Source organism: Choristoneura fumiferana, chromosome 5 (genome assembly GCF_025370935.1).
Source record: "Choristoneura fumiferana chromosome 5, NRCan_CFum_1, whole genome shotgun sequence".
NCBI lineage: Eukaryota > Metazoa > Arthropoda > Insecta > Lepidoptera > Tortricidae > Choristoneura > Choristoneura fumiferana.
In genome coordinates, this window is record NC_133476.1 from 2,256,735 (window position 1) to 2,276,919 (window position 20,185).

The 20,185-nt window shown below is 38.2% G+C and overlaps 1 protein-coding gene across 1 annotated transcript in view; it reads left to right on the plus strand.

Annotated features, from left to right (window-relative positions):
• The window catches only part of osp (myosin phosphatase Rho interacting protein outspread), a 463,581-nt gene that overhangs the window by 409,598 nt on the left and 33,798 nt on the right, over positions 1–20,185 (plus strand). Inside the window, 2 exon segments of the mRNA XM_074087517.1 lie at positions 12,555–12,627; positions 13,152–13,310. Coding sequence (XP_073943618.1) covers positions 12,555–12,627; positions 13,152–13,310 — 232 coding nt within the window.

A 20,185-nucleotide genomic window follows, 5' to 3' on the forward strand; every position in this document is an offset into this window, starting at 1 on the left:
GGTCGCTCTTAAAGTCGTCACGACCCAGGCCCTGTACTACTACGAAGTGCAAAATTCGAACTTAGTATCTTGCCGTCCCGCTGATGCTAATATTAATAAATACGAGAGTGAGAGGAACGGTACGATACGAACTTCGATTTTCGAGTTTCGTAGTAGCCCCCCAGATGGTAAATGGAAACGTGGACATTTCTTAGTGATTGCTTCATTGGGCAACATTGTAGGCAGTTTGTGTTCTGGCATACGTCCATGCATGTCGAAGGTTCAACTACACCGGTGCTCTAAATACGCTGACGTACCGTAAATTCTTCTCCGTGCCTCACGCAGCATCACGTTTTTTCTTCTTTTTTAAATTAATAATAAAATATCCACACCTATCTTTTTGTTTAACAAGAAATTAGACAATTTTTTGTATTCTAAATAAAAAAGAAGAAATTAAATAACTAAATTAAAACTAAAATAAAAACTAGTTCCTTAAAACTAAATTGATAGATAGATAGATAGATAAAAACGTTTATTTGGTGCTGCAAACACACACAATCAAGATTAGATACACGTATACAAAACATCAGTCCAGACCAGACTTAACGTAAACACTTCATATTGTGTGTGCGCTGCAGTAGTGCAAAAGGGCCATGGCTCAGAGGTCAACATTGCTCGGAGGAGCAAAACCCTGATTTTACGCCACAACCCAGAGGACCGGGAACAAATGTTTCTTACTGCTCCAATAATAATTATGTTGCATTTTCAATTAAGGAAACGAGAAATTGATGTGAAAAAATTGAAAAATTGAATCTATAAATGGCCCCGCCCGTGGCATTGGGCCCAAAAGTTGTATCTACCTACCTATCCAGAATGCTATTTGTCAACGACACCCCAGAGGTATTGTTTTAGGGTTCACATTACAAACTGTGAATGAAGTTGTAAATGAAGTATCTCTTACCAACAGTTTTAAATGAAATCTTCAGACAAACTTCCTATCTCTGTCAGATAGTCGCCGCAAGCGGAATTGCCGAGTGCTTAGCAATTATGATTCTTTGAATAGACGACCTATTTCCTATGTAAACGGGCATTGTCGACACACTGACCCGGTCTTGAACCTGTTACCCTAGTGATTGTATACCATCGGTCGGTAGTTAAGTTTAGTGTTATGGTAGCTTGTCGGAAGTCTGTGTTTACTGTAGAAGCTTTAGCGTTTCGAAGCTATGAGATCGTACCTACCATAAAAATAAAACTGGATAAGTGCGAATTAAACTTGCGTGGTTTCGTTCTTTCCTAGTCATATTACATCCTCGAAATACAATGGTTCTATAAGCTTTATTTTTTATTTTTAGCCTCGTAGTTTTGGAGATAAGGGAGGGTAGTCAAATCCCACTTAATATTATAAGTAAATGACGTAAATGAGAAAGTTTGTAAGTCTGTTTGTTTGTTTATTTGTTTGTTTCTTAATGCATCACGCCTAAACCAAATTCAGAAATTCGGTATACAGATAGTTTCTGTCTCGTGGAAGGAAGTTCCCACGGGATAGTGAAAACCGTAACGTAGTAACGTTATAACGGCTAGTTTCGCATAATTTCTTAACTAATTTCAATACTAGAATTAAAATGTCAGAGTTAAAAAGTGTATGTCTATATGACGAGACGCTTCTGTCGAATTTCATACAGCTCCAGTGGCTCAGGTCATGCGTTGTTTATCAGAATTATCAGTCAGAACTCTTATATTGATATAGTCGGTACATTAAAGAGATACTGATTAGTTATTTTTGTGAAATTTTACGAGCTATGGAGAGAGTATGCTTGGAGTTTCTTTGCGCGATAGAATCCGGAATACGGAAATTCGACGAAGAACTAAAGTCACCGACATAGCTGTAAAAACATGCAAGTTGAAGTGGCAATGGGCGGGCCACTTCGCTCGAAGAACAGATAACCGTTGGGGGAGAAAAGTTCTCGAGTGCCGACCGCGAACCGGAAGACAAAGTGTTGGCAGGCCTCCACTAGGCTGGACTCACGACATCGTAAGAATTGCGGGTAACCGGTGGATGCAAGTGGCGAGTTGTCGTTCATTGTAGGCCTTTGATGATGATGATGTGTAAATTTATTAGGATGAATTGTGTGTTTAGGTGACCTACGGTATCACATACAAATAAGTTGTCCAGCAAAAACGCAGCCGCGGGAGACGCGTGTATGCGGACGCTTGTGTCGTAGTTTTTCCAGCGCCCGCGCATTGCTGGAGCGGCAATTAAGGCACGGGAGCTAGGAGCCGCTGCCCCATAGAAAGCATTAGAAACAATCGCTTGACAGTTGCGATTATAGCACGCATGTGGATTTTGTTTCTGAAACGGTGTGTAGAACTAGCTTGGCCGGCGACTCCGTCTGCTAAAAATTCGTTTAAAATAATAATAATAATATGCATTTATTGCCACACTAAAAATACCAGCAGCAATAATTAATAATTGCAGATGGTAGGACCTTGTGCAAGGTCCGCCCGGATTGCTACCACCATCTTGCTCGCTAATCCTGCCGTGAAGCAGCAGTGATCTTAGGCCTCTAGGTTGGCAACGCATCTGCAATACCCCTGGTGTTGCAGATTTTTATGGACGGTGGTGATCTCTTACCATCAGGAGACCCACTTGCTCGTTTGCCATCCAGTCAAATAAAAAAAAACCTACCAATACAATGAACATAAACAGCAGATTAAAAAAAAGGACACATACAAAAGCAAAAACAAAACAAACACGTTACAAATAGGTATGTGGCAAAAGGCTCAGGCTCAGTATTTAATGCTGCCGGTTTATTGGTATCCCGTGGGAATTATGCAATTTTCTGAGATAAAACTATCCTATCGACGATGAGGAACCATCGAAAGGAGCTGCTAGGGCCGCTAGAGCTGCCACATTGCATGTCAAAGATTCAGGAGGTATGTACTTCATCGTCGCTAAGTCGCTATGTTCTTCCTGACGGAGAGAGTTACAATACTATACAAAATAATCTCTATAAAGCACCACGAATCACTACATAACCAATACTATAGAGTTACTTTCGCATTTATATAGTAGTTTGGATATAGCTTCATTTGTATGGCAGCCGACACCGCGCTGTCTCTTTTTGCGGCACACGGAAACATCGAACATGGGATTCCGCGCCCGCGCACCATACTGGGCGCCCGCCATAGAAACCAGCCAATTAATAGTTCTAAGGAGAAAGAATTAATTTGGATAACATAACAACACTTGTAACAGTAACTGCATACGCCGAGAATGGGATTTGTTATAGCATGATTACTGAGGAGCGCTTGAACAGAGAGAGAGAGAGAGAGTTTTGTTTTTTTAACAGCAGTGTCTGATGTCTGTATCTAAGTTTACGTTTTTTATACAAACACTGAACTGTATTTATTAACGTTTCGAATGTTCCGTGCGACGTTCCGAATAAAAACAAAGATAGTGATCATGTAGTAATAATAACATTGCGTGCTAATTTATTTTATAAGGGAAAAAGTCGTATTTTTTTAATAAATCAAATGAAAGTATGTTTATTAGGACATTTACTAGCAACCCTTAAGTTTGTTTTTATGACAAAAACACGCTGGAAGTATAACACAAACAAAAATAAATGCAATCGCTAACTTAAATTTTAGTTTCTCGTTTTGTTACCAAAGAGCAAATTCCGCAGTAAACCCCTGTAGTGATAGTGAAAATATTTCTAAATTAATAAAGTTTCTGTTGTAATTACGGCAAGATTGTCTTAAAAAAAATAATTCGAACGACAAAAACTGACGTAGAAAGTAGAAAAGTGCATGAGGGTGGGGTGGGGATTATGTTACACCATGTTCCTCGTACATAACCATTACATAACTAGGACTGGAAGGGGCCCAAAATATGCAATTTCAAAGAGACTTCCAATTGGTCACTTTTACTGTCAATTTAGGTGGCGGAAAATTACGTACGGCGTATTATGAAAATAAATAAATAAATAAATAAAATAATTATGTACGACGACCATAAGCGAAGCGAGGAGGAGTGGTTAGATACAATTGCAACCATAACGCGCATGGCGTGACAGTGGCCGGCGAAAGGCTGAAGCCTAATTAAGTTATGTAACACACTATCAGTGCTGGTTATGTAAGATGTTTATGTACAAGGAACAAGGGAGTATTTTAAGGTTATTTCAACCCTCCCGAAGATACCTCCACAACAGCCTTTCAATGGAACAGCGCTCATGCCTGTACCGACTTAAATTCAGATAGGTCGGATACGGTTCTCACGGCTCACACAATTAGCATTATTCGCGTAGTAAAATGCGTTTTGATTTTGATTGATGAATAGAAAAACAAAGTTAAAACCCCGTTAACTGTCGAGGTTTTGTTAAACACGCATTCCTTCCGTTTTATGATTAATGAATGGCTATAAATTTACTGTTTTTCTTGAGTTTTTCTTATAATTAATGAACGAAGAGATCGATCGTGAAATGCTATTGAGAATGACATTTTATTAGATAAATTAGAGAGAAATAAATTTTAATTGGGTTCGGAGAGGTTAGTGAAACTTATGGTGCGTTCCTCGAAAAACAAAGTTAATTAACTGCATTTTAGTTATAATGCTCATAAATTCACAGCTTAAAAATCTTGAACTCTACATACAAACAAGTATTGTATATTATGTTGTTAAAGTAACTTTAAGGGTTTTGACAAAATTAGGCGCTAGTTACTATGATAGATATTTAATATATTACATTACAAAATTACGGTAGAATCAATGTCTACTATATACTCTACTATTTGTTTTTGATGTGGGTTTTTGATATATACACGAAAAGAACATCGACTGAAAGCAAACGTGAACAAAGAGAGCCGAAATCATCGTGGTCGAAAAGAAATCACACAAATTTATGTAACAGTAGTAACACTAGGGACCTAGGTTCACAAATAAATGATATTGATTGTTTGATTGATCGTTAAACTAACTAGTAATATACACTGGGGCCTCAGTTTAAAGTCACTATATTTTACGGTACTTACGTCAAAATCAAATCTTAACGTCGCTTAGTCCATTATCGCACCCACATCATGAACTCTTGAATTGACACGTTAAATAATAACTCCAAATCTAATCCTCTTCCCTCTGATACTCTTTCCCACACACAAATCATCATATCGATATTCAAATTCAATTCCTATCGAATTATATCGATCGGAGCTATAAAACTATTACATCACATGCTCACGATCTATAATAGCTATATGTGGCTACACTTAACAAAATATTCGTGTAAAAAAGTTCGTGATCCCCGGCCGGGCATTGACCTCGAACTGACGGCGGCCGGTTCCTCTTTGATCCCGACCCAATGTTCCAATTTATTAAAAAATGCTGGTAGCTTTTGTAAAATTATCATTTTTGGTAATTGGAATACAGAAATGACCGAAATGAGTATCGTACAACTTTTAGTAAAGTTTAAGTTGTCAACTTTTTATTGTGGAAAGCGGTATATCTCTAAAATTAGAGATCTAATACGTATAAGCACTGCACTCTCAGCTGCACTCCATTAAGTATATTTAACAATCTCACAGTTTCTTAACTATACTTAGTACTAACTGGTATGTAAAATGTAAATACCTACCGATTCGCGTTTCTTTAAGCTTGGAGATGGTAGCAGTATAAAAAAATACTTTTGAAATAGTACAGTCGATAGAAAAACGGATATAAGTGATATATCATACATAACTTTGTTCTTCATCAATTACTAATTGTGGTTGCGTGCGGTATGCGGAGTAAGGTACCTAACATACCATCAATTCCGTAAAATAATATCAGAATTTTAATCAACTGTTAATTAAGTTCAAGCGATTTTGCCCCTTGTGCGTACAAAATTTGGAATGAAATGGCTGCTGGGATTTTTTCAACGTGCACGGGTGCCTTGAAAAGGCCAGTGTGTCTTTCAAGGCCGGCAACACCAGCTGTCCCAACGATCCTGTGAGTGTGATCTACTATCATAGCTCAGTTGCATAATAAAGTACGAGTAAATGGCATTAGTGATTTTGTATGGAAATTCACTTATACTATACAACTCTTTTTTTTAACACCCCATGTACTTTGTACTGTAATTACCTGTGTTGAACAAATAAATGATTTTGTATTTTGTACTTTATTATGCAATTGAGCCGTGTATAAAAAGACCAGAAAAAGCAAGGGGGTACCAAGCAGAGTAGATCAATGCGTGCTGTTACAGATAGTGCGCCTGAGACTGAGGACAGTATAGTGAGTTGTGGCAGCCATGTGTTACAACTAATAGTTACAGAAACCTACTCTGCAAATGAGGAGTCGACTCAGATACAAAAAAATTAAACTACCCCGTAATGTATTAATAGAAAATCTTGGTAACGATTCAACTAACGATGTGAAGTGAGTTTCATAAAACGCTGCTAATAATGAGAGAGGGCATGCTTATATTAGAAATATCGTTCAAGTGCAAGTCGCACTCGCACACTTAGAGTTCCATACGAATTTAAAGTGAGAGAAAAATAGTTCGTACCTATTTTTATGAGATGCAAAGACATTTTTACATATCAGTAATTTTCAGGTCTTAAGTATATATAGCTTGTAAGTACCCTTTTTTTGGTAAGTTTCAGAATTCTAATTACATGTTTTGAGCTAAAATCTTAGAAACTGAATTATAAGGGATCATAACCCTAAAAATTTAAATAAGTTTTTGGTAAAAAAAAACATTTTTTATAAAAGTTTTTTTTTTAAATGTTTTTTTTTGCTGACTGTACTTTTTTGACTGTATTTCCATTGTCACTCAAACTACTATGTCACCTAAATTTCAAGTCGATGCCATTCACCGTTGAAGAGTTCCGTCCTGCGGAGACGATCCTGGCCAGACTAACAGGATGTCACTACCAAATTATTATATTGTCACGCAATTTACATAAGTATGTAAAATTTCAAGACAATCCGACTACTAGAAGTGGGTCTAATTTAACTTGTAAGATTTGACCCGCACATACAAGATACATTGCAAGTTAAATAAAGTCTTTTAAAAACATGCTTAGGTTACATTTATAATTTAAAAAGTGTTTGTCAATTTTTTTTCGGCGAAACGTTCCCATATGTGTCTATATCTAGCAACATTAAAGATACAAATAGATCAATAAATTCGTACACAACTAGAATGAGTTCCTATTTAGTCCGTAACATCTCGTCAATGACGTAGGATATTTCTACAATGGGGGGCGTGCCCACCCCAGGGGGGCTTATCATCGGCAAGTTGGCGAGTCAGCAGTCAGCAAGTCAGCATCTACTCGCTTAGAACACTTAAACAACTGGAGACCTCAACGATTAGTTCATCATCATATAAACCGTAACAGTTCTAATGTTGGACATAGGCCTTCCTCATAATATGTTAATATGTAACCCGTTGCATCGGTTGAAAGCGGCCTGCATCCACCGTGAACCTGCAGATTTAACTAGGTTATCCGTGGACGTCCTACGCTGTGCTTGCCGATCTGCGTTTTCCATTCAAGAACTTTTGTATCCCAACGGCCATCTGTTCTCCGTGCTGTATGTGCCTGCCCGATACGATACGAGCAATTCGCTTGGTCTAGGTACTCCTAAAAAATTATAACACCACTGGCTATGGCCACATCTGTTTCATATGCAAGTTGTCCGAGGAATCCATCCATGCCACGTCTACAGCACAGAGTACTTTTTTCTTTTTTTTTTAATGCCACGTCAATAATTAATTCTATATTGAATTATTGGCAAAGGCAATAGGCCTATACAGACGTGCATATTATTCTCTTTTTTCTTTTATTTATATTTTGTGTAGTTAAGGTATATTTTTATGTTGTAAATTACTAGATTTGTGTATTGTCAAAAATTTGTTTTAGTTGTCGAGTTCACTGTTGTTGTATTCTTTTAACTCTTAAATGGTTCCAACGGAAGACCAGCGTCGGCCGCAAGGTTGACATCATGCTGAGTTGGGACCATTTCGTGACAATTTTTTTTCCTTTTTTCTTTTTCTTTTATTTGTAAAAAATGTCACGAATAAATGTTTTTCTTTCTTTCTTTTTCTGAATGCATTAGGTATTATCGTCTTACTATACTTGCTTTTTGTGAAAAAACAAATCCTATATAGAAATTTATTATCAACAGTCTCCAGTTAGTTTAATGTTCCAAGCATACATCCCGATGCAAAAGAAGGGTTGCCAGCTTGCCAGTCATGTTGACATTGGCACTGGCTCGATATGTAATTACAGTGTAGTGATATGGCCTGCACAAAAGATTATAAAGCCCTTTGAAGATCCTGAGGTAATTTCTATATTTATGTACAGATCAAGATGATTAAAGTTGATTGAAGCTAGCTAGCTAGAGCAGTGTGGTATTTCTTAAACGTAATAGATGATGGAGGAAAAGTTCTTTTATGTTATATTGGTAGATGGGAGCGATTCAGTCGACGAAACTGAATCATGTACCACGGTGGAACTATTGTGCTACTAATATCATGTTGACATCCCATACTTCAAGTAAAATTAGCTTAAACAATCAGAAGGCGCATTATTAGTTCGTAGGTACGATTCCGAGACACACATTGACCGCACCCGAGTTGATCACAGACCTATATAACTGGGCGACAACGGAACCATCGACCCACCTTCAACTGACGCAATTTTTTACCAAGAAAAAGGCGGGCTTTCCCCTTAAAGTAACATAAATTTCAGCAGCTACTAAATCACACAAAAACTTAGTTGGAACAAAAATAATGGTCTCACCGGTTTATCCCACGACTTAGGCACACCTACAACTTGAGAAAGATAAAAACATCCGTTTATCTTAATAGTAAACAAGTAAAAAGTAAGACAATGAGGAAGAGCCGGGGCGCTCCCATGGCGTGAACTGCTGCTAAACGAGTCCGCCCTACGGCCCGCCCTTTCCCACACCATTGACTCATGTAGTGCACCGAGGTCAATGCACTTTGATACCTAAAGCGAGCAGCGCAGAAAAATCTAAGTCAAAATCGAATCGTTATAAAAGTTGTAGCAAGAGCTTAATTATAAACGTCGAAAAGTCTATCTCTATCAGCGGTTCGAGAAAAACTTCTTTAAATAGAGACTGGCAAGAAACTCAGCTAGCTATACATATTATATTTTAAAAGGAATCAAGTCGAAATATAGTGTAGTGGTTGCGTAGTGGTTTTAATTGAATGCCTCTCAAGCAGATGCTCGTGGGTTTGAGCCCAGGTTCGCAAGCCTGAGTTTTTTGGAATTTAGCTGCAAGTGTGACCTAAACTATTTTAATTCCCAGAGGAGGCATGCCCAGCTGAGGAACGTTAAAAATACTATATTACAAGTTGATATTGGGAACACTTCTCCCATCACTGAGGTTGTACCCATGTCAGAAATTTAATAATAAAAAAAAAACAATTGTAAAAACTTGTTGAACAGGTCAAACGGTGGTAATTCATCCCATACCTATCGGGTTTAGTTCTGAGTTAGGAGTTATTAGGTTAAAATATACAATCTAATTTATAACGTCTTCCTTTTTTTTAGGGTTCCGGAGCCAAAATGGCAAAAACGGAACCCTTATAGTTTCGCCATGTCTATCTGTCTGTCTGTCTGTCTGTCCGGCCGACAAAAGGGTACAATTAAAAGTTAAAAAAAAAAATTTTAGGGTACCTCCCATAGACGTAAAGTGGGGGTGATTTTTTTTTCTCATCCAACCCTATAGTGTGGGGTATCGTTGGATAGGTCTTTTAAAACCATTAGGGATTTGCTAAAACGATTTTTCGATTCAGTAATGTGTTTGCGAAATATTCAACTTTAAAGAGTAAATTTTCATTAAAATCGAGCGTCCCCCCCCCTAACCGGTGGGTGGAAAAATTTGAAAAAATTCAGGATGGTACTAAGTATATCAAACTTTCAAGGAAAACTATAGCGGCCAAGTTTGCTTGAGAATTATTAGTAGTTTATGAGTAAATAGCAGCCTAAGGTATAAAATATACCTAAACTTGGAAGATTCCGTATAGAATACGAAATCCTTAGAAAAATATTACTTATTTTTTTCGTAATGGCTACGGAACTCTATTTTGGGCGTGTCCGACACGCTCTTGGCCGGTTTTATTTCCGTTAAGCCACTAAAGTTTCATTATAATTGTATCTACATTATAACCCTGCATAAGCCACCATAGCATTTACAAGAGCATGTAATTATTAAATATTTGCGTCCCACGTATATTTGGTGCAGTGACCCGATCGCCGGTAACGGGCCGGCGCCGGCGCACCGTTTATTGCACTTTTATGTTTTCAACAATTAATTTTTATACCCAATCAGAAGGGCTGGCATTGGTTGGATGACTGGCCATTATTTTAAAAATAATTCTGCCCATAATGTGTTTCTTGATGAGTAAATGTTCTATTTGAATTATGAGCCGTGGAATGTTCTTAGGGATCTGTAACAAGGTATGCCTTTGTTTTCCATGATTACATTTGTCATATTTTTTTATTGACATAAAAAATGAAACCGCACGATTTCAGGATTTATGAGTCATCATATTATACAACGAATTAGATTGGGCAAGTTTAGAACTGAACCGATTGAGTAAAATCGTTCGCTAATAGAAAGCTGCTTTTCCCAGCCCCCAGATTAATATAAGCTAGTTTTTATCAAGAAAAAGTGTAAAGTTCTTGCGAGACGATAAAGATATTACGTACCTACATAAGCTAGTATTTTATGAAGTATTCAGTATTTATTTATTGCAACACTTTTACAATTTTAAAAAAATAGCGTTAAATGGGAAAGTTTCAAAGTGCTGATGCCGAGATTTGAACACGCTTCTCTTAACTCGCCGTGCCGAATGTGCACCAACATTAAGGAGATTTGCCATGAAGAAAACAACTTACTTCTGGCCATACCCTCCGAATAATTCTTATCATTTGCTTACGCGATTTGGAGTACCTATTCGTATTTGATAAAAAATATATATACGAGTATCTGAGGAACCGGTGAATTAGGACCGTGACTTTCTTTCAGGAGGTACTACATTTATATGACCAGCTGTGGACATTTTTCGGGTGTCGATGAGGACGATTATGTAGAATTGTAGATGATTAAAAATGTATCTGATGATACCCGACTGTCTGTTTTGCGTCCCCTCGGTCTTGTTTTTTAAATACGAGAGAGAAATTTGAAATTTAATCACATCAACGTATTGGGATATTAGGGACAGAAACAGGTCTTCGCACGATCGTTCCTCGAAGGTGAGTTTCGCTGCGCGTACGCCGATTAGTCCGCTAAGGTTTACTAGCGGGAGCTATGTGCTTTCGAACAATTACGCACGGTCCCAATCGCGTTTCTCATCGGGCGCAGGGTAGCCAGCTCTAACTGCGAAAACAGGATTTCCATCGATAAAACTAGCAACGCTTAAAGTCAGCACTAACAACAAAGCTTCAGTGGCATTTTTGAGTGAAATAATTAGATGTACGGAGCTAAACTAAGTTTGAGCTAACTTATTCTTTCACTTTGTGCTAGCAGTGCATTTTGATTTTTGGATAACAAAAAAGTAAAATTGAGACTTCATCATGAATAAGATTATAAACTATATGTTATATAACTCACTTGATTATCTATTCAGAAATAAGAAAATAACGTGATGAAGTCTCAAGTATTAATGTAGAAATATCGCGACAGTATTATGCATAAACGTATACATTGTGTACGATTCGTTAGATATTACAACATTTGATACAACTAGCATTTGGTATATTTTCCCCTGGAAGTAATTTTATTTACTAACGAAATTAATTTTACGATCTAAGTTCTATAACTTAGAAGTTAATTTTACAGTGTTATTATTAATTCTATTTGATAATAATATGCATTGTATTAGGTAAGGTTTATTTTATAAAACCATCGTAGAAAATTTGCTTCTTGAGTAAATAGAATTATATCAAACGTAGCATTACACGAAATGTTGCAGTTAGATCAAGTTGTTATATCTATCATTACACACCCGTACAAATTTGCTACCTACTAGTTTCTTCTACCTAAATCTTCCTTTTAGTTAATTTAGTTCAAAACCAACACATTTACCTGATGTCCCATAATCTATAAAACTAGTTAACTTCGAATGTATATCAAATCCACTTTAATTGAATCGTGTCGCTACCTTACCTCATTGAACTAGTGCTCAGTGAGAAAGGTGACAATAAGAGATTATCCATCGCAACGATCGCCGTGTTTAGCGGCGCGCGCGCGGGTTTCCATCCGGAGGACATCCTGTATAGCATAATGACGTGTTTATAATGGAAGCTGATGATTTTAATCTGCGATTGTGCGATTATCTTGTGTTGCTACCGCACGTTTGTAATACTGTGTGTTAGTTACATTTATTATTTGTAAAATTAAGCTCATGTTCATGTATTTTGAGATTCTTGTGAAATTTTAATTAGTCAATCATATTTGTTTTCTCTTCGTGCTCCCCATTTTGGTGGCATTTGGGAAGTCAACATAAAATCGACGAAGTCTTTTCAGGCCATTTTTAAACCTGTTTATTTTTGTTTGTCTGCAGGGTCGACACAAACGGAACGCGACGTTCCCTGGGGGGCAAACCGCTAGTCTGCTGCAGTCTTCAACAACAAGAAGTAAGTCTATCGAGCTAGCTAAACTTGTATACTATACTCTAGATAGTATGGCTCACTGCCGTCGTGTCGAACTTTTGCGTTACGAATAACTAATGCCTGTACGGCAACCTTTTTTTTGAGTTTAAGGCTTCCAAAATGTTCATAAGTAGGTACCTACATCTACATTAATTAAATTATACATATACATAAATATTCATGAAGTTATTTTTGAAACCAACTAGTTTCGTGTGTTTTATTTTATTTTCCACCGAGGGGTGCTTTATTATTAATTGCACTACAAAGATGTGTCTATTAGTCAGTGTTATCGTTTAACTTTTAAAGACCCACCGTACCACCAGGACCCAGTTTTTCGAAGCATATTAGTCTAATAATATTAGTGTTCTGTTTAATTTTCTAATTCAATTTACAAGACAAAACACTAATGTTATTAGATTTGTAAGCTTTGAGAAACAGGGCCCAGGAGTATGGCCAGGGACACTGCCGTCTAAATAAGACACCCTAAGATCCTCGACGGCTGTTTCCAGAATATTCCGCGGATGCCTCAACACTGCGCGACGCAGCGGACGGTTGCAGCACACGGCCACGTTACTCCGTGGGCACCACCACGTGGCCCGGGCCGAGGGTGCAGCCCCCGCAGCCCGAGATCCCAAGCCTAGCGCCCCCACAGCCTATTGACACCAAAGGTCAGTAGATGCTTACGTAAAATTATGCATTGGCTCCTGATTCGACCTTTACCTTGTCCAGTCTATCGCAATCGCGCGTCGGTGAGTTTGATGGTAGTTGGCATGACCTGTCTTTCATCAGCATCATCTTAGGTACACTGTTAGCCACAAGCTTCCTCTCTGATTTAGAGGCAACTATAGTTCCCACGCAATTGTGCCGGATTTTAAGGATTTGTGATATCCTCTTGGCTCTTTTCTGCGATAATTACTTCTGGATGCTAATTAGTGACTATTGTAGTCAATTGTGCCATATCTCACTCGCTTTTAGAGTGCTGTCTACATAGTAGCAGATAGTAGCAAATGATCCTCTTTAGATTAGTTCACACTTCCGCATATAGATTCTTTCAACTGTGTACAAATGATAGGGACAATTGACGACTTTGTTTCAAACGAAAACCAGTATTTTCTGGCTTTGGCTCTTTTGACTTGTCATAATGCGTTTATTTTGTTTTTGATGTCCTGTCAATCGTTTAAAGCGTATCTGAGATTCCTTAAAGCGATAAGTTCGTATTTAACTGTTTTATCTTTAACTGTAAATTTTGTATGTATAATAAAAATTTAATTCGAAGGATTACAGCGCACTTCAATTTATGGTAACGATATTACGAGATTACCAAAATAACTGACTCCATATTTCTTGCTAACTATAGAATATGTTAATCTGAAGAACATACTCGTAGATGCCATCGCATGAACTTTACATTAATGAGTTCCTTGACTTTTAGCTATCTAGGTTGTCGAATAACTAACAACCAATAAAGTTGGACCCATTTCTCAAACCTAAACACAGCCTTGCCAAATGCGCTGTCATTTGGCCATCATGAATGTAGTTTTAATTTTAGACAAGTTGACGCCCACGGACTGTAATTAAAAAAAAAACGTGGCGCCAAACCTCCCACGTGTAGTATGACAAAATCGAAAGGAGTCCGCTTAGGAGTTTAACGCACCAATACGTTTGTATTCGCGAATCTATGACTTTATTCCCTATGCAATAAGAGTGTCGATAGTCACTAAGTTTAAGCGCCAATTTTTTTCAAAATCAAAGATGGTGTTTTAAAACAAACCCGACTTTAAACTCGATGATGTAAGTGCCTAGTTGCCGAAGAACCAAGCAGTCAAAGTAACCGCCTTATGCAACAACCAGCCATTCACAAAACAGAATTGAACGTATCGCAAATTGCTGCGCACGCGCGTAATCATCGGGTGCGAATAATTTATGATCCAGCGATACGAAGAATCTGTATCGCGATTTGATCGGTTCACCGAATTCGGCCATTACGCTAAATTCGATTTAAAACGCCCTTTTAGTGCATTTTACACGCTATCAGTGTGAAATTATAAACCGCCTTTACATCAGATTTAAGCTTCTGCTTTGAAATTTGCATATTGAGAAATGGCCCATAAAAGACCGTCTTTTTTTGTAATTTGGTCCTTCGAGCCGTTTTTTCCTTCAGTGCGATCATGACAAATGGACCATGGGATATAATTATGATTTAAGCTACCGGATGGTTGTCCAAAAATTCGAAAATTGAAAAAACATCAGGACAACTGCTATGCACCTAGTCGGCACACCGCAGACGGTGTAAGAAGCAAACACTGTGTACATTGTAGAGTGTCGACTTGGTACCAAAGATAATAGAATAACTACGTGCCCAAGATAGCGGCGAAGAAGTACCTAGTATATTGTATGGAGAGACGTTGAACTGGTAGAGAAATCATCTCATTTAACACCAGATTCACTAAATCAGAAGCGCCTCATTCATCCTTACTTACTTTATAAACGCTTCGATTATAAACGCTATATTATCTCTGTCTACCTGCCTGTCTGTCTATTAGGTACTTCTTCACGCTGAAACCGCTGCACTAATTAAAAATGAAATTTTGTATGGAGATAGTTTAAGACCCTGGAAAGGAAAAATGTATATTTCTCCCAGGATAGCGACAAATGGATACTTTACAGACAGACTCGCAGGCAAAGCTAGTATCAACGTCTATCTACAAAGATACCTATTTTAATAATACAAGATCATAATTTCTAGAAACCCCACTTTTTATCCTAGGGATTGTTACATTTAGCACCTAACGTGGTCCTTCCAACCGGATGCAACTTCACATTTTTTCTTAGCATGTTCACTTGCACTCTTGAAGCCGCTCCCCTGTTTGGGCCGTTGTATTTCACCGGCGTGCATCAGATACTGCGCTTGCGACAGACAGACATGCCTTCAGTCATCAATTCCCCGTACCCGTATACGGCAACTTGCCACAATTTGGATCGTTACGATCTAGTTATGGTAAAGTTTTGCAAACAAATGTTCAAATTGTGTTGCAATAACGTCATCCTACTATTTGCTTACCCCCTTTGTTCATAAATGTTAATGAGTTTGTTTTTATCTATCACTTTGATATTGGCCTTTGCCAGACAGAAACAACATACATTTCGCCATTAAGTGATTGGTAACTTTCTATAAATAAATAAGTTATGTTCTAGAGCACTACTACTTAGTTTTTCTCCTATTAAAAAAAAGGATACCTACGTTTTCGTCCATGACCTTACCACCAATAGCTTGAAAACAGTTTAAGACATGCCTAAAATTACACTTTTCTGTGAGCATGTTCAAAGATTCTTTAACCGACTTTATTTGTGAACAAGATTTGAGCCTTAAGAAATGAAATCATCTACCATTTTCGTGAAGACAGTTTCTAAAATACTAGCTTTTGCCCACCCACGAGTCTGTTGGACATAAGCGCCCGGCGCCCCCTTAGAACTTCGCAATGAACTACGAGTTGCCCATGCGCATCTCAGAGGCGTCTTCTTTACCTATAGTGCAGGGTGTGCGTTGCACACGGGCGCAGCGGTGTCAAGGTGGTTTTCCACCGGCGAGGCGAGACGAGACGAGACGAGAATTGAAATTTGTATGGCAGCGCCCGCGGCGCGGCAACTTTGTACCTATTAGCGCTACAAAAGTGTTTTTTACCAGTGGTTTACTAATGATCGGCGAAAATTATTTAGCAAATTATTAGCTCCCAAACTATATCCATATTTTATCAAGGCGAAATGTATTTCCCAACTCAACGATTCGCACTGATATCATTTCCCACTACATTGATAAATTATTATTATGCAAATTATTACCTGGGATTTTTTTAGATGGCATTTATGTTTGGTCAAATGTATTGAATGCAAACCTTAACTTAGCAACCTACTTTCCTAGGGCAGTTATCTTGGTTGCTATAAAAAAAAACTACCATTCGAAGGCTAAGGCGGGAAGCGAAGCGGAGCGTAGCTCCCGCCAGCCTTCTGAACCTAAACTATCCAAGTCGCTTCTGGTGTTCGCACAAATTTTGAAGTAAACTTTGCAATATAAAAATTGGACAAATTTTATTTGACAATTTTTATTCGCCTAAGCCAATCATTTGCTACATAATTATTTGCCACATGAAAGTGTGATGAAGTAAAATTTTGCAATATAAAATTGTTGCGAATTAGAAAATTCGGTATTTCCACCAAATTTTTGCAAATTATTTACAGTTGCAACAAAAAGAGAAGCGATGACAGCGCTAAAAAGTGTTTGTTGCCAGTGTAAATAAATTGTGTAATTTGGTGGAAATACAGAAGTGGTCCAATTTAAGCGCCGGTTCAATATAGGTACTCTCCCTTATATTGTATACTACCTATTAGTGATAACTAACTTTTCGCTAATTACTTCTTCAAAGATTTTTCTTTATCGGTTCGCAGCTAGATCTTCCTGGCCATAAATCCTGCGACAGCGCGCCGGCGCACCTAATTACACCCCGTTAGCCGAGACGTAACCTTTGCGCGCGCGCAGCGGTTTGCTTTCCAAAAGATTTTTGCGCGCGGTTTAGATGCTTAGAGCTTAGGGGAAGGACATGCGTGAGACAATTGAACAGTGGCGGAACTATACCAAGTAGTACAAAAACATTAAAAAAAATGCATATTGAAGAATTTTTTTACTTAACTCAGTTTCACACTGACTTTAGCAATAAAATAACCTAACCATAAAAATTTAATTTAAGCTTTTTTGCTGACTGTACTTTTTGTTGACTGTACTTGCATTGTCACCCAAACTACATTTGCATACCAAATTTCAAGTCGATGCTATTAAACGTTGAAGAGTTTCTTCCTGCGGAGACGATCCTGGCTGAACTACCAGGATGTCACTACTAGATTATTGTATTGTCACGCGATTTACATAAGTATTCCAAATTTCAAGTCAATCTGACTTTTTTTTTTAATAATATAAATAAATAAATATCACGGGACAATTCACACCAATTGACCTAGTCCCAAAGTAAGCTTAGCAAAGCTTGTGTTATGGGTACTAAGCAACGGATAAATATAATTATATACTTAGATAGATACATACTTAAATACATAGTAAACACCCAAGACCCGAGAACAAACATTCGTATTTTTCATACAAATATCTGCCCCGACACGGGAATCGAACCCGGGACCTCAAGCTTCGTAGTCAGGTTCTCTAACCACTAGGCCATCTGGTCGTCTGACTTGCAATATTTGATTACAGACAGACAGACAACGGGACAGATGAAACTAAATAAAAGCTTGTAAAAATATGTGTATATTATGTGTCATGTGTGGTGTCGTGGCTACGGCTTCGGCATTGTAACCGAAACTGCGTGGTAATTTAAGCTAAATTAAAACCGTCATTAAGTCCTTGGTGTGTCAAAATATGAGTGAAAATCGCGAAAATGTAAAGGAAAAGACGCTAGAGACGTTTAGTAAGTACAGTCGTTAGTTTGGACCGGGAAACACACGCTATGGTGTACGCATCATGATACTCTTCGACCATACGCAACGAAGATACGATGCAGTGATACAAATGTGGCCCCACCCTTAGTTGTATTGGTAAAATCGCTCGTCTCTCCGCCTCGCGTCCGCCTATGACTCACGCCGGAGCGGTAACGAGCGCTCGCGGCGGATTCCGCGCGTCAATTAGACGCCGCCCGTTAGCGCACAAGCACCGCACCCTAATTGATTGAGAACGATCGCCTGGATCTTCCAGGTGTTGCAGATTACAGTGGCGTGATCTCGTAACAATTCTATTCTCACCGACTTTAAAGTTAAGAAGCGAAGTTAGCTAACTTAGGGGCTGTTTCACCACCCATTGATTAGTCTTAACTGACGGTTAAATGTGATGCCGTCTCCGTCTATTCGAACAAAACAAATAGAGACGGCATCACATTTAACCGTCAGTTAAGACTAATCAATGGGTGGTGAAACAGCCCCTTAGAATGCTATTAAAACAACTCGATTCACAACCCAGTGTAAACATTTTTTACGTGACGTCAGTGATGAGAAGTATGGCAAAGGTTGTTTACTTTGAGATGTTGCATTCGAAGATATATTTCACCTCAAAAACATATAGCGATATAATACAAATATACCTACATATTTAGTGGTAAATGTATGTGTAACTTCTTATTCGAAAAACACATGAAATTAACAGATAACAAGAGAAACAGAATTGCTTTGCTGTTAGCAGACATAATCAACATAAAACGGAAACCACACAATAGTGGTGCAAACAAGTGGTCTGAATAGGCTGGAATTTAGGAAGCGATTGGATCAAGCAATTACCAAGGCCGCGCATTAGTGTCCAGCGGGGCCGGGCTCCACTGCCAGCGGGCGGGTGCGCCCGAGAGGTTGACCCGGAATGTTCGACAATGTTGCAAGACCTCTAATTTGTGTGCTGTGTATAAATGAGTACGAATTATCAGGGTATAGGATTCGCTCTTTTCGTCTGTATTTCCGGATAGATACAACCTAGAGCACTTCAAGGCTAGAATGAGGCTGCTACTGAAAGAGTTTGAATAAGTCCGAAACATGTCGAGCTGAACTCGATTAAAAACTTAAGCTATCTGTTTATTTCAATGATACATGAATGAGGCTGTTAATGATCCAGTTTGGTACACCTTTAACCTCGTCTGCATTTTTCATCAGATGAGATAGGTTCAATCACGGGTCAGGTTTTACGATTCAAAGTCAAAGCCAAAATATCTTTGTTCGATTTAGGCTATAACAAGCACTTATGAATGTCAAAAAAGTCTACGACCGGTTCGGAAAAACCTCTGTTGAGAAGAATCCGGCAAGAAACTCAACGAGGTTTAATTTTTTTTAAACAGGTTTAAAATATTATTGAATGATTTATCTATATACCTGACGTCTTACCACACGCACAGCGGGCGTCACTATTCTATTTGGCACTGTAGAAGTTTCTGACCTGCCGAATCTCAACTTTTTTTTAAATGACGTGCTCATGGTGCCATCGCCGTCATTAATGGTGTATACAGATAAAGAAGACCCATGCAAAATTGTACGTTTCTAAACTTAACTGTTGATATTACAGAACTTCATAAATGTACATCTCGATTGCGTTAAAAATTCGGTATAAAAGGAGCCTCTGTGATATTCCAAAGATACAGCTAAATACATACAAAATTTCATCTAAATACGTCACACGAATCAATTAATCATCTACCTAATAAATTGAATCTAATATGGGTTGATCAAGTATTGAGCGGTATAAAACATAAACTGCACTTTTCTCCCGCTACAACCGGCGCCACACCCGTCCTGGGCGCGCGCACGCACCTGGCGATCGCAATTACTGATCTATCGTTTAGAGCACTCTCTAATTACAGATTACCGCGCGAATGGGACTGTTCCTTTAATGCAACTTAAAGGGTGAACCGCTGCCTATCATTTACTGACTTTTATCTTTAATTATCCTATTCATCTAATTTTTGTTGTCTAACGTAGATAATAACATTTTACACCAAAGTGTCATAAGCTG